The sequence below is a fragment of the Lontra canadensis genome, unplaced genomic scaffold (genome assembly GCF_010015895.1).
Source record: "Lontra canadensis isolate GAN:19392208 unplaced genomic scaffold, GSC_riverotter_1.0 scaffold1, whole genome shotgun sequence".
NCBI classification, from domain to species: domain Eukaryota; kingdom Metazoa; phylum Chordata; class Mammalia; order Carnivora; family Mustelidae; genus Lontra; species Lontra canadensis.
The window spans coordinates 106,785,138-106,800,130 of record NW_022630995.1 but is presented as its reverse complement, the minus strand read 5'-3'; the positions used below and the strand labels follow the sequence as shown (position 1 = coordinate 106,800,130).

The window sequence follows — 14,993 nt, the reverse complement described above, 5'->3', positions numbered from 1 at the left end:
ATTTCTTTCAAACTTCCACTTGAGGAGCCCAGCCATCATCAAATAGTGTTATTTTTTAAGATTTTATTTATTTATCTGAGAGAAAGAAAGAGAGAGAATGAGAGAAAGAGAGAGCGTGAGAGGGGAGAGGTCAGCGGAAGAAGCAGACTCCCCAGGGAGCACGGAGCCCGATGCAGGACTCAATCCCGGGACTCCAGGATCATGACCTGAGCCGAAGGCAGTTGCCTAACCAACTGAGCCACCCAGGCGTTCCATCCAATAATGTCATTTTTTTTTTTTTAAAGGTGGGGTATGGAAACAGAAGAAGTCAAGAAAATAACGGAACAATTCATTATGCACACTGAATATTCTACATTCAACCTTTTCTTTCTAGAGTAGGCTGACAAACATCAGGTTTGGGTATTCCGTGTTGCTTACTGTCCGCAATCTCAGATAGTGCTGCGCATTCGGATCTGAGAGAAGAAATGTCCCTGCCGTGGCGTGACGGCAGAGAAGTCAACGAAACTGCCACAGGGATACAGAAAGCAACTCCCCTGTCGCCCACCCCCGAATGAGGGTACTCAGGGCTGGGGACACAGGAGAAAGCCCCAGGAAAGGGAGGCTGGAAGGAAGAGCACCTTGGGCAGGGAGGCTGATTTCTGAAGGTAAGGACAGATCACTGTCTGGCGCCTGCGGTTAGACCGAATCCCCTGCCTGAAGGGTGCGGGACAGCAAGGGCAAAAGAACAGAATGTCTATTTCTTCATTGTTCCTGTCGAGTAAATAACTAGCTTCTCTCCCTATACGATGCTAATTTTTAGCATACTAATTGCAGCACAAGAGGTTCTATTTAGCAGAGATTTTCTCATTTTGTTTTCAGGACTTTCAGATTTAAAAATAAACTGGCATTTTTGGATTAATAAAAAATTCCATGAAGGATAAAATAGGCCACATTATATTTTTCTCATCAGCAACGAACACTAGCTTCATGTGCTGGTGAAATCATTCACTCTTCGGTCACAGCACAACACTACCCACCCCCAGCTCCCCCAAGGGTCCCCTCCAGACAGCAATGAGAAGAGATGCCACTTCCTGACAAGAACAACAAACCAGAGTGTCTCAAAAGTCAGCGGGGCATCAGAATCACCCGCAGGGATTTAAAAATACAAAACCCAAACAACAAAACACACACACATACATACACACAATACCAGGGCCCCATCCAGGACCTACTGAATCAGGTCCCCTGGAGGGTAGACTAAACTCTCCTAACAATTTACAAATTATGCTACAACATCTATAAAGAGATGAAATACCAACAAATCTTACAGAAGTCACTCTCTAGGTAGTGAGAGGGACTTCTGGGCATGAAGAGATTCCCGCATAGGAGATGGACCTATGCAAGGAATAATTTTGTAAAAACGTGCCTTGACCATCAAGCTTCAAAAAACACCTGAAGGCCTGGGCGTCTGGGTGGCTCAGTCTGTTGAACGTCTGCCTTCGGCTCAGGTCATGATCCTGGAGTCCTCGGATCCAGCCCTGCGTCAGGCTCCCTGCTCAGTGGGAAGTCTGCTTCTCCCTCTGCCCTTTATCCCACTTGCATGCTCTCTCTCTATTAAAGAAATAAAATCTTTTAAACACACACACACACAAAAACACCTGAAGGCTAGAACGGTGGTTTTCAATAGTCTATTTGAGCAGCAGACCCCTTTTTTCAAGCCAAATCCTTCCTGATATCCCAAAATATTAGCCCTAATGGCTGACTCCTCAGGAGGGAAGAGAGGTCACAGATCCTTCTCATCAGACCCCAGTCATACCTCAAGGAAGCCTGGGGCTGGCAGGTAGCAACAGTTTAAAAACCACTGGGCCAGACTAAGATATGTAAATGGGATAAATAAATAGTGCTAAATCTAAATTCAAATAATTAACTGGAGGGTTAGGGCTTCTGATGAGCACTTAGCCTAGGGAGACGTGCTTCACAGAAGTTCACCTAAAAAGAAGCGAAGGTTTCATTTCACTAGAAATTCACTTTGAACCAGCCGTGTTCTCTGGATGCCAGGAAAAGCCTGTACAGTTTTAGCTTAGGTTAATAACTCCTATTTGCACTGAGAGATTTACCTTTCACGAAGCACGTGCATGCTCTCAATTAATACTGGATAACAACTCTCTGAGATGTTGGAATTATTTCCCCATATTTTAGACAAGCAGCTGAAGTATCATTTGCGAGAGTAACCTATTCAAACACAAATCCAGGCAGTAGCAGAGTCTTCTACCTCTAGGTTCAGCATGGTCTAGAGACTTAAGGGGAAGTTCAAGGGTGACAGCCCACTGCTCTCTGGATGGGTGGAAGGGTATGTGAAGAATGTGTTCCGTTCTGGTTACTACAGTAATGAAAGTGTGTCTAAATGGGACCACAGGCAGAGTATCACGACCAGGGCAAAGAACAATCTGGAAATCGTACAGGAAGAATACATGAAGGAACTAAGAACTTATAAAGATGAAAAACAGAAGTTTTAGGAATGACATAATATCCTTTTTTATTTTTGTTAATTTAAAAAAAATTTTTTTTTAATTTGAGAGAGAGACAGAGATAGTGAGCAAGAGCACTTGAGTGGGGAGGAGAAGGAGAAGCAGGCTCCTCAGTGAGCCTGGAGCCCAATGAGGGGCTCGATCCTAGGATCCTGGGATCATGACCTGAGCTGAAGGCAGCTGTTTAACTCACTGAGCCACCCAGGTGCCCCCAAAATACCCTTTTTTAAATAATGAAGGGCTACCAAGAAGGCAGGTAAGTCTTGTTTTGTCACCTAGGGCCTTCTCCTTCTCCTTCCTGAAAAATTCTATCCTAAAGCCATTACTGGAGACCAAGCAAGATTGGTCTTTGTGCAAGGATGGGTATGGCAAAGGATGTGGAAGCCCAGAGCAGGGTATCAGAGCCTGATCAGAGTGAGGAGTGTTCATATTGGGGGGCAGGGTATGGTATTCGTGTTGCAACATCAGCATATAAGGTGGGAAACCATATGAGGGACAGGGGAGCTGTGGAAGACTGGCTACATATTAGGAGAATTTGTCAAATAAGTAAATTGTGAAGAAAGATGGGAGCCAGGAATTCACTGTTGAAGAAGGTATTTATAAATATAAAAAAGGAAAAACTTAGAATAAACCCTGTGGTATCGAAGAGGAATGTGAGTTATCATTGAACTCATGGTTTCAAAATATAAATAAATATAGAAATGCATATTTAACGTATGTACATCCATATATATGTATATACAGACATATATCTCACAGTTCTGTCCACTGAGAATTCCCAGGGCTGGTGATACCCTCACAGCTACGAGCACACTTAGCAACCACATCTTGGCTTCTAAATACCATCTGCCATTCAAAGGAACCAGTGCTCCTTGGAGAAATGGCTGATACAATAGATCACACCAGTAACTTACAAGATAAGGTTGGAACATCTTGTTCCTCCAGAAAGCAAAGAAGTACTCAAAAAATGATGGGAGTAAATGGGCATGGGAGGCAGCACAGAAAGACCATCACCGACTGCCAAACCTGGGACCAACTGCAACATCCAAGTAGGGAGAGCAACAGCTTAACTAAAACACACCGAGAAAAAACAAGGAAACAGTAAGCTCTTACTGATAAACAGATTGAAAATTTGATGAGGACTGATGAGATCTGGGCTATTTACATTGTTTCAAAGTAACCTGTCACACAATATGTACAAATTACGAAAGGAAAAAGACTAACTTTATGGTGGAGCAGCTTGGCAAACAAGACTTTAAACAAGTGACCATTGTCAGTCATAGGACAAACAGAAATCAGTGCCATCTGATGGGATGCAATGAGACAGACGTAGCTCCATTTCTGTGGTTTTCCTGCCAGAGATGCACAGCCTGAATTTAAGGAGGAGAAGACGGAAGACAAACCCTAATCGAGGAACATTTTACAAAATGACTGGTTTATAATCTTCAAATGTATCAAGATCTTGACCGGGAAGGACTGAAGGAGGTAACTAAACATCATGTGTGTTCTGTACTGGGTTCTTTGCTTTACAAGACATGATTGGAACAACTGGGAAACTTGAAAGAGGTCTAAGGGTTAGACGATGGTAACAGATCAGTGGTAATTTTCTGGCTTTGAAGGCTGTACCCGTGGCCATCTAGGACAATATCCTAGTTTCTAGGAAATATACGCTCAAGTATGGCATGACAGCCATTATCCTGGCAACTTTTTCTCAAGTGATTCAGGATGGAAGTTATAGGGAAAGAGATTACATCTACTTGAAGGACAAATGAAACGTGGTCCAAAAAACAGATCCCTGCTTAAACGGGTTGGCAGGATGTCACAGAGAAAATGCTTCACTGAATAGGAAGTTAGAGGAGATGACGCCTAGGTACTTTCCAATGATTTTGTAATTCCTTCATTCCACCATTATCTATTAAACACCTACTGTATTTCAGACAGTGTGCTAGACCCTGGGTTTATGGAAATGATGGAGAGACAGTCCCTGAAGTTAAGGCTTTTATAATCAAGTGAAGTATAATGATTCAGAAGTTAGAAATGGAAGACAGTCATCAGTGTTACATATGGAAAGAAGCATGTGTCTTCAATACTCCATTGTCTTTAATTGTCTTTAATAATCTAATTTTCATTTATGAATTTTCAATAGACTACACATAGTTTATTATACAATCATATTCTTTAACATTTTCATCCTAACTCTTTGTGTTAGTGGGTGGTGTTAATTGAGGCATATGCAAAAACTTTATCACTTTTCAATTATGAACAGATGTAAGTGACTTACTTGATGTTTTATTTTAAAATTAAAAGCATCTTCTAAAATAAGTTTCAAAGGAGAAGCTAGGGCTATCGTTACTAGAGGAGATTAAATATTCCAAAAGTGAACCCTGACATGTTCTCCAACAGCTCAAAAGTCACCCCACATCTCTGTGCTCCAATTTTTTCATCTGTCACGAAGATGTCATAATATGCTTTAAGATGCTGTGAGATGCTTAGAAGAAAAAAAATCCTAATTAGAAAGCTTTGTTAAAATACAGGTTGCTTTCACCTTTTGCCAGGGACTAACTATTATTGTGGACATACTGAGACAGAGTGATCCATCTAAATGAGCTCACCTTGGCAATTTGATGGTGGGTGGAACATCATTTGGTTTTCCAACTCCCCCCCCCCTTGGCTTCATTTCTGTCTTCTAGCATATCATCAAACGTAAATACTTCAGTGTCTGTTCTCACTGACCCAAGTGTGAGCAGCCAGACTAAGCAAGTCCAATATTCAATTATTTTCCCCACTGAGGTCTCTACACCTTTCTTACACTTTTCCCATATGACACTTTCATAACCATATTTAGTTTTCTTCCTACCATCTCCCTGTAATTCAAAAGGCAATTTAGACTCCCATATGGTTGCCATCGAAGCTAACAGATGTCTAGCAAATTAAAACAAAAATTATGACTTATAAACTGCTGATGTATCGTCATTCCAGAACATCTTACAATTTATAGTGAATCATAAGATAAGGCTTCCTACTTGATGCTCCCCCAAGGTTCCCTAAATCTCTCTCCCCTCGGAATTTGAGCCCTGAGCAAACAAATTAGATACAACATTCTGCTATGAAGCCAGGATAAAGCTCCACTTAAAGATACAATGTAATATTTGAAAGCACATCAAAGAGAAATTTGGCCTCAAGTATCCAAGGCTGTTCTAATCGTTGTTCTGGGAGTAGAAGAGAAAAACAAGTTGGGTTTTCCCAAATCATTCTTGGTTTTCCCAAGTCATTCAAGGTTTCCGGTGATCCATGGGGCTTTTTTCTAATAAGTAAAAATTAAATTTACTGCATTCACTTGCCTCGTCTCCTTGGCAGATCTTAAGGATAGTATCACTACCTGGTAGTAATGATGCTAAAGTATTCTAGAAGTTCTGTAGTACAGGATGAAAGTATAAAGCCTTGAGGCAGTATCAACAATGATATTCACCATTGTTTAATTACTGAGACACTGTACTGGGTAGTATGTTATCTCACTGAATGCTTGAAACTACAATTCCTTTAGATGTTATCCTTCCTTTATAAACAAGAAATCATGGCTCAGTGCAGCAGAACGTATGTTTCAAAGATGGCCGCCATTCACACAACCTTGACCTATGTCCATCAAAAGGTGGAACTTCTTTCTTCACCACTGCTCAAAACTGAGCAGGATCTACGTGTGCTGTAATAAGTAAAACAGATGAAAGTGACATGGGGCCAGCCCTGGGGTGTAGCCTTAACTGGCTGGAAGCTTCTACCAGTCTCAGAGACAGGAAGGCGGCACATGGAGGTGGCTCCACCAACAAGCCTGGCTGAGGTCTAAGAAAGTAGCAACTCCCAGTCATGTGAGGATGCCATCTTGGGCATCCTAACCCTGACAGCTCCAGCTCTAGCCACATCTCGCTACAACTGCCCAAGACATCCTAAGTGCAATTGCCCAGATAAGCCTGGTCAAATCTGGTTTTGTTTTAAACCACTAAGTGTTGGGGTTGATTGTTATACAGTAACAGATCAACACCAGAATGAGATCAACTTACTGGCCTCCGAACACTTAAGAATTAGAACCAAAATCCCAAAGAGCCCAAAGCAAAACATCTACTAATGGTGGGTGATGGGATGTGGGGGTTCAGGACCCAAAAGCGACTTGAAAACAAAACTCCCCTTCTCTCCCCTTGCCCACCTCAAAGCAGCCTAAGGGTTTTACAAGAAATGTCCAAATATGGTAACACCCTCAATAAAATCAATTCCCTCTGGCTTGAGTTCTTCCAATATTAAATAGGGGAAATGAGATTTTCCCCACCACCCTGTGATAACTAATGAGAAAGGAATCTGTACAAGATGTTGACTTTGTTACTCAGAATATCGTTACAACTATTATATAAAAGGATTCGTATTTTACACACAAAACTGTACTCTAATAATAAAAATATATTTAATGACTCACAAGACCACATTTGAGATTCACAGTGGGGACAGGGAAGAATGCATAGTATACCAGCAAGTGAACAAGCCAAGAAGAAATTAGGGAAAGATGTATGTGTGTGTGTGTGTGTGTGTGTGTGTGCATGTTCTATGAAAGGATCTTTGAGGGGAAAAAATATGAAGAAAATTGATCTTCAGACAAGTCTCAGTAACAAAAAGTCTAATTTAACAAGTGTCCCAATATATGCTATTTTTATTTTATATAGTGCCTATCTCTTGTTATTATTCTTCCCTAGCCTATTGGAACTCGACAGACACCTCCTCTGCCAGCACTAGAAAGAAACTTATAACTCATACAACTCCTTCATTTTAAACGATGAGAAACTGAGGCCCAGGGCGGTTAACTGACTAGCAAGGAGTCAAATTACTCAACAGCAAGAGAACCAAAGTCGTAGTGCTGGTGCTACCATATGTTCAATTTTATTTTACCAGAACTATACCTCCAAGGGTCCTCAATGTACTTCAAATTTCGTCTAGCGTCTCACTGTGTGACAAAGAAAGATTAGGAAACCATGCTGTTATCAATCTCTTCTTCATACCCATGTTAAGAGTAGCATTGAATCTGCTATTTCTGGCAGGAACTGGCAGGATGTGATTCTGTATTGGGCAAAGCCATGCAACTGTACAGAAGCATTTGCCAAGTTACTGACCCCAGCTCTTCAGTCATTAACACCTTAGTCTGAATTATTTTCATCGAATGTCAGGGTTACCATCCTGCTGATTCTGACTAAAAACCATGGCACTGATAAACTGGGAGATTTAAATATGGGATAATTTTGAAGCATACAGCAGGACAGGAAAGGCACCGGCGGGGGTGGGGGCGGCGGCAGGCATCAGGGAGGAAAGCATTAAGCACAGAAAGGAAGGAGAAGGTGTGTAGAAAGCAGAGTAAGAGGAGAGCCTTGGAATGAAGGCTTCTACTTAACAATTCTGCCTGGGGCAGCTTTTGTAGTTCTACAGCTTAGGTCTCCTTCCAGGCTTCCCATAAAACTCCCCCAAAGAAATGAAGATCTTCAAAACCAGACAAGATGCAGCTCTATTCCAGAACTCTCTCTGCAAGCATTCCACAAATCTTTAATGCTCTCTGCAATTCTAATGGTTTTGCCACAACCTAATCCACAGAAAATACTAAATTTTCCTCTGTACACCATACAAAATTATACCAAACTGTGAGGGAAACAGGCCCAAATCCCTTTATTTCTTTTCCACCTCCTGCTATGAAACTGCATAGAAAGCCCCTGGGTGCTTTTTGTTGCCTGGTAGCTGAAATGTGCAACTTTTCCAAGTGTTCAAGTAGAATCAAGAGGCCTAGACTCACCACCTCAACAAGGTCCACTCCCAGTTCAGCAGTCCCCGACTCTTAAAGTCACAAAGTTTCAAGTTCCAATAAAATCAAAATACCTTCCTCAGAAATGTGACTACCAACCACTTTTCAACATTTCCAGCTAAGGGGTAAAAAAGAGAAGCAAAGAAAGAAAATAATTTCTTCTTCCTATCACTGTAGCAGTGTTTGATCGCAGGAAGGGGGTGACGGCTCACAGGAATCAGGTACAATCTGACAAAACAACAACAACAACAACAACAACCAGGCAAATGAACAAACAAAAACCCTGGCTGTAAATTACTACATATAATATTTTTTAGTGTTCTCTGCCCCCCCCCATTCTCTTTATGAGTCTTGAGGACAGATGACATTCTGACACAGAAAGTGGTCTCCAAACCTCTCCATTTCCTTTTGCAAAACATGCAAACCAACGCAAGATACTTGAACAGAAAATAGAAAAAAAATTTTTAAATAGCTTGGTAAATGTGCATAGGAAAAAAAAATACATGAAGAGCTGTGTTCATAACTATTCTCATACATGAATATATTTGCAGGAAATGACTAAAATTAAGAAGAATCAAAATAAACACGCCCCGTATTCCCGCTGCTGTGCATTATTACTGATCGACGGCTGGATGATTGTTTATCTCATACGTGAACCTACACTGAATAGCAACTTGAAGAACACCCCCAGACAGCCACCATCTTTACTTTGTACGGGGGTGAGGGGAATGCCCACTAAGGAAGGAGATGGGATGAGAAGGGGTGGGTAGGAATAACACAGTCTTTGAACCACTGTCTCCCCCCTTGCCCTAGTGAACTCTTTGTCTGGTTACTGAACACGTTTGTGAGATCAAGGAAAAGAATCCAAACAAAACAAAAGAGTAGGCATCCCAGCCTAATTACAATAGGTGCCCAGCACACAGTGGTGCCAGCAAAGCCAGAGCGTGGTTTGAATCTTGCGTTCAAGCATTCACTCTCTCGTACCCCCAATGAAACATGTCTCACACAATCTCTTTGCATTGCTCCAAGGTTTCCCCCAAAACGGCCGGCTCTGTGTCACTCCTTAGAAAAGGAGGATGTGAGGCACGAACACACTGAAACATGTTGATGGTGACTTGTTATTATCCGGACAATAACATATACATGGAAATAAAACCCTCCACCCCACACGCCCACTGACCAGTCCATTATGCAAAAGGAGCGCCTTCCAGCTGAAGGGGAAGAGCTCACAGGAAGCGTTATTTACGTGTACATTACAGAACCATATACCACCGCATCTGCATCCTACACAAAGCCCGAGATGGTGCAAGAAGATACACGCTGAGCATGGCACAGACCAGCCGCGGCAACACGGAGCCAAGCCCTCGTCCAATCAGATGCTTGTTAGAAGGTGGACCTCAGGGTCGGCTCTGCCCGATTAGCCTTCCCTATTATGACACCACGCTCTGCCCAACATCCATATCCCACCGGGAGCAAATCTAATTCGCGTGGTTGCTCATTTCTCAAACTGCCGAGCCCTTTCTTTCATCTGCATCCCTGCAATTCGCCCCTTAAAAAGCCACCCCAAGGCCTGGGTGCCCCCTTTCCGGCTCGGTTTTTCTTTTACCTCTTCCCACTCCTAGAAAGGATTAAATGTTTCTTCTCTCTCCAACGCGCAAGCTGGAAAGGCGGAAGGCAAATGCCTCTTCAAGCTCGGGCAAGCGCCCGAGGGGCTGCGAAAAGTAAAAGCAGCAAGCAACGTGGGGGGAAATCGTCGCGGATCGATCGGCCACAATAGTTGAAACCCCAGAAGCGCTCCAACTTACCCAAAATATGACATTGAAGCCAAATATGAAGTATTTGATGCAACAACTGACTTCAGGACCCTTGTAGTGCTTCCCGGACATCCTCTGGGTTCATGAAGACACTTGCCCCGGCAGCCCGAGTTTGGAGCCCGGGAGCACCGTTGCTCAGAGTAGCCCGGAGGGAAGCAGGGGATCGGGGACGCAGCTCCGGGCCGCGCCGCGGCGGCCGGGGCTGAGAGACGCGCGGGGACCGACCGGTGGAGAGCGGCTCCCGCACCTTCAGCCCCCTGCGCGTCGAGGCCGCCGGAGCCGGGGTGGCCGTGAGCTGGCGGAGAAGACGCGCGCTGCAAGCCCCGAGCCTCGCCGAAGCTGGCCTCGAGCCCAAGGCGAGCGCCCGCGTCCGTCCGCCCGGCGATACGTCCGTCCGTCGGCCTCTGAGCTTCGGGCAAACGCGGCCGCGGCAGATGCTGCTGAAGACGCTACTCCCTCGCCCGCCCGCCGGCTCGCGCGCCCTCCCACCCCTCGCTCCGCCCGCGGCTCGCTCCGCCCGCAGCTCCGCCCGCCGCCCGAGCCTCGGCGAGACGCGCGCGCGCGCACGAGCTCGGGCGCTCCCGGGCGGCCGCGGTACCACGTAGCCGCACCGCCTCCCCCTGCCAGCGCTCTCCGCTCCTCCCGCTCCCTTTCTCCCCGCCCCTTCTCCGACCAGCCCGGAGCGCCGCCGACCCCCGAGCGCTGCAGCAGGGTAGGTGGGGAGGATGACAGGCGGAAGGGAAGAGCAGGAGCGCCCGGGGAGCACGCGGATTGGGAGCCGCCGCCGGAGTGACCGGGATTGATGAGCAGTGGGTCCCTCTCCACCACCCGCTGCGGCAGACTGTATCGGGAGGGACGCGGGGGACAGGGTCGCTCGGGGGAGAGAGGGCTGGGTGAGTGCCGATCCCGCGAGCCCCCGCCCCCGGCCGAGCTCCCTTCCGGGTGTAACCGCGCTCACGCCCCCTCCTCCACTATGGGATAGTTACAGGAGAAGACGCGGGGACACTGAGCGGGAGCGGAGAGGGGTCGTAGACTTTGCTGGGAGCAAAGAGGGAAGGTGGGGTGTTGGGGAAAAGGGAGGAATAGAGAGACGGGAAATGGGGGGAGCCCATTGGGAGGGTTGCAAAGGAACGTCTCGGGAATCCAAGTGTGGCTCCAGCCCAACCTCCCCACCTGCCGGAAAAATGAGCTGCATCCCAGAAATGCGGACGAGGAAAGAGACATGGCTCAAAGGAGTCCCGGCCTGGATACGATCCTCGCCCTAGGGTCTGTTGCAATAACAAACAGCAAATGCCCCTCGAGACGAAATAGTGCCGAAGACCTTGACTGGTTCCTAACTCTAAGAAGCAATTCGGAAGAAGTTCCAGGCGGTCTTTTGGGAAATCGGAATTACTATTATACATCATAAACCATTAAGGTGTGACCTCTGGGGAAGGATAGAACGAGTGGCTGGAAACTCTTTGAGAGCGCTACCTGATAACGTGTTCCCATTGGTTGCATATCCGACCTCCTCCTCGAAGCATTTTCAGAGGTGCTGGCGAGCGGGTACCAGTATCTCATGGCAGAAGAATGAACAGCTCAGAACTCTGTGTAAATGTCTATGGGCTGTTTTTTGTTTGTTTGTTTGTTTGTTTGTTTGTTTCCAGGCTTCAGAAAGAGTTGAGATCCGGAAAATTTTCTAGCACCACCCCTGTAACCTGGAACCCGACACAGAAATGTGCGTGTTTCCTAAATTCCCCCAGATGATACTTCGTACGCTTACGTTTGAGAACCTTTTGCATAGGGTTTCTCTGGTTACCCACCTCTCACTTTTCTTAAAAACTAAGCTAGCTAGTTGACAGCCTATAATCCAGTTTTGGAGGGGTGAGAAGTTACTTTTTCTTGCAATAAACCACCACCCATTGAGATATGCTTGGCCTTGAGAGGCATGGAAGCTATATTGAGGTCCCCAGGGACCCACAGAGGTGGAAGCGTCAGGAGATCCTCTCCATTCAGTACCACAGAACTATGATACTGGCTAACAAGGATTTCTGCCCTTCGGAGGATAGAACCACTCCCCTCACCCCCAAGTGGCCTCCACCGGCCCAAAGCACACAGCACACTAACCACCAGTCTAGAAGGCTTAAAAGGTCTGCCATTCCCTACTATCAGGAAAGGACATACAAGTTTTACCCTAACCTATTCCTGCCATATTGTAAATCTTGCTATATATAAATAGAACAGTCCCTACAGATTCCTGGGTAAGTCAGAGGTAAGGTCTGCCTTAAGCAAAGGTGACGCAATCCAGAAAAGGACTGGAAATTAGATCCAGTTAGATCCAAATGACTGAGTTGATCTCTAAGCAGGATGTATCTTTGAAATAAAAATCAGCAGAGAAGGAAAAGTTCAGATAACTCATCAGTTATGCGGGAGGTGGGGAGGGCCTAGTTTAAGTCCCATTTCCTATGTCAAAAGTAAGTTCTAGGGGTATTTATGAATTAAACACAGTAACAGAAGAAAACGGTATTTGTTAAACCTCTAACTAGAAGTATTTCTCAACGTCGAAGCAAGAGAAGGAAGTGATGTGGATATGACTGACCTGACCAGTAACCAAAGAAATAGATATTAAAACAAATTAATGATAAAGGTATGAAGATAAGGGGCACTGGCTTCCTCACTCATTGCAGGTGTCGTATTGAAAGGATATCACCCATTCGGAAAGCATTTTGGCTCTGTGTCCCAGGTCAGGGTGTGCCTACATTTTGACTCAGCAGTCCCACTTCTGGGAATCTAGCCAAAGAAATACTCCAAAATGTGGAAAAAGTTACATACTGCAATTTGTACATCATACCATTATTTTTATTGAAGATTTGGCCGCAGCTTAAAGATCCTGGAGCAGGGACTATACATGCAGTCACCTGGATGGGGACCACAATACCGCCTCATTTTTCTCTGTGCACTGAGGCAGGCATTGCTTTCACTGCCTGAAGCACTCTCTTTGCCCTTTGTCTATGAGCTGAGCTGATGACTCTTATTCATCCTCAACACTTTTTTTAAACTCCAGTATAGTTAACATACAGTGTTATATTAGCTTCAGGTGTATAATAAGTGATTGAACAACTCTACACATGATTTAGTGCTCATCACCGGTAAGTGTGCTCTGATCCCCTTCACCTGTTTCACCCATCCAGCATTTTCAAGGTTCCTTCTTTTTGTTCCCTCAGTACCTCCTACATTCTTGCATTTTGCACTGGGAAACTACCTGTAATTACTTGTTTCCTTGCCTGTCTCCTCCACTCTGCTGTGACTCCTTCAAGGGTGTGCCCCATCTCCTTTTAATCTTAGAATCACTAGCACCTTGCTAATGTGGCAGGTGCTTGATAAATATTTTTTAAACAAATGGATGAATCATTTACTCAAACCTTTTATAACCATTAGGGATGATGATTATAAAGAGTATGTGGCAATGTGAATACATTATGTTAGATTTCAAGGGCACTGTATATGGAATTATCTCAAAGTAATGTTACATGAAAAAGGTGCAAAACAGCATGCACAGTAGGTTACCATTTTGTTAAAAAAAATCATGTTGGAAAAGGAGACTGGAAGATTTGTATATACATATATTTCCTTGTTAATGGGTAGGTTATCTATGGAAGAAAATAAAAGAAACTCAGAAACTGCTAATAGATGTTACGAATGGGATTGGGGAGCAGACTGGAAAACCAAAAGATATATTGGGAAAGAGACTTGCTTTTTTTTTTTTAAATAAACCCTTTTGTTTGTTTTTGAAATGTGTACAATGTACACGATATAATTGTTTTGAAAAATAAACGACTTTATGAAATTTTATGTAATTAGATGAAATAAGGTGGGAGTCAGTTCTCACCAAATAACAGATATGGCTGTGGGATTGTCATGTGTTGTGTGGTTGTGTGATTTTGCTTTCATGTTTCTGGTTTCTAACTTTTCTTAATGTTTTGCTTTTATAATTGCAAAGATAAGATTATAAATAAACACTTGCTTATAAGTCTTTATAAGCCTGGGTGGCTCAGTCGCTTAAGCCGCTGCCTTCAGCCCACATAATGGGCTGATCCCTGGAAGGGTGCAGGGATGGAGTCCACATCAGGCTCCTTACTCAGTGGGGAGCCTGCTTCTCTCTCTGCCTCTGCCTGCCACTCTGCCTGCTTGTGCGCTCGCTTGCTCTATCTGACAAATAAATAAATAAAATATTTAAATAAATAACTAAATAAAGACTAAACAACTAAGTAATCATTGTATTTATTTCATCACAACTTTTTCACATCTCAGTAAATTTTGATCTTAAGAAAAGAAAGAGGGACGCCTGGGTGGCTCAGTTGGTTGGACGACTGCCTTCGGCTCAGGTCATGATCCCGGAGTCCAGGGATCGAGTCCCACATCGGGCTCCCAGCTCCATGGGGAGTCTGCTTCTCCCTCTGATCTTCTCCTCGCTCATGTTCTCTCTCACTGTCTCTCTCTCAAATAAATAAATAAAATCTTTTAAAAAGAAAAAAAAGAAAAGAAAGAGAATAATTTTCTCCCCAGAGGCTGCTATGGCCATCTCTTATATAATTCTGAAGTTGAAGTTGAAAATGGTTAATAAGTTTAATTACCAAAATGTTCATCAGCCTTTCAAATGGCAGTGAGAACAAGTAAAGCATGTTCTTCTAATAGTTGTATAGCTGAACAGCAAGATACGACAACAACATTTTATCAGATTAAGACACCAGATTTAATGAGCTTGTCTGTTTTACTCTTCTGTCCACCTTTTGCCTCCCTCCTCTTTCTCTTTTTACTCTCTGTCTCTCTGCTCCTCTAGTCCTTTCTTTTCCTTCTGTGCAGCCA

The 14,993-nt window shown here is 44.3% G+C and overlaps 1 protein-coding gene and 1 long non-coding RNA gene across 3 annotated transcripts in view; one reads left to right on the top strand and one right to left on the bottom strand.

Annotated features, from left to right (window-relative positions):
• Positions 1-10,608, bottom strand: part of TSPAN5 (tetraspanin 5) — a 164,898-nt gene extending 154,290 nt beyond the window's left edge. For both annotated transcript variants that reach the window (XM_032861234.1, XM_032861245.1), the window contains exon 1: positions 10,140-10,608. In XM_032861234.1, coding sequence (XP_032717125.1) covers positions 10,140-10,220 — 81 coding nt within the window. In that variant the 5' untranslated portion in view covers positions 10,221-10,608. The remainder of the gene's footprint in view (positions 1-10,139) is intronic.
• LOC116869768 lies at positions 227-13,076 on the top strand. The gene is made up of 3 exons (XR_004383101.1): positions 227-248; positions 1,783-1,788; positions 12,398-13,076. It is a non-coding gene; the product is annotated as an uncharacterized LOC116869768 (long non-coding RNA).
• Positions 13,077-14,993: the final 1,917 nt, after the last annotated feature.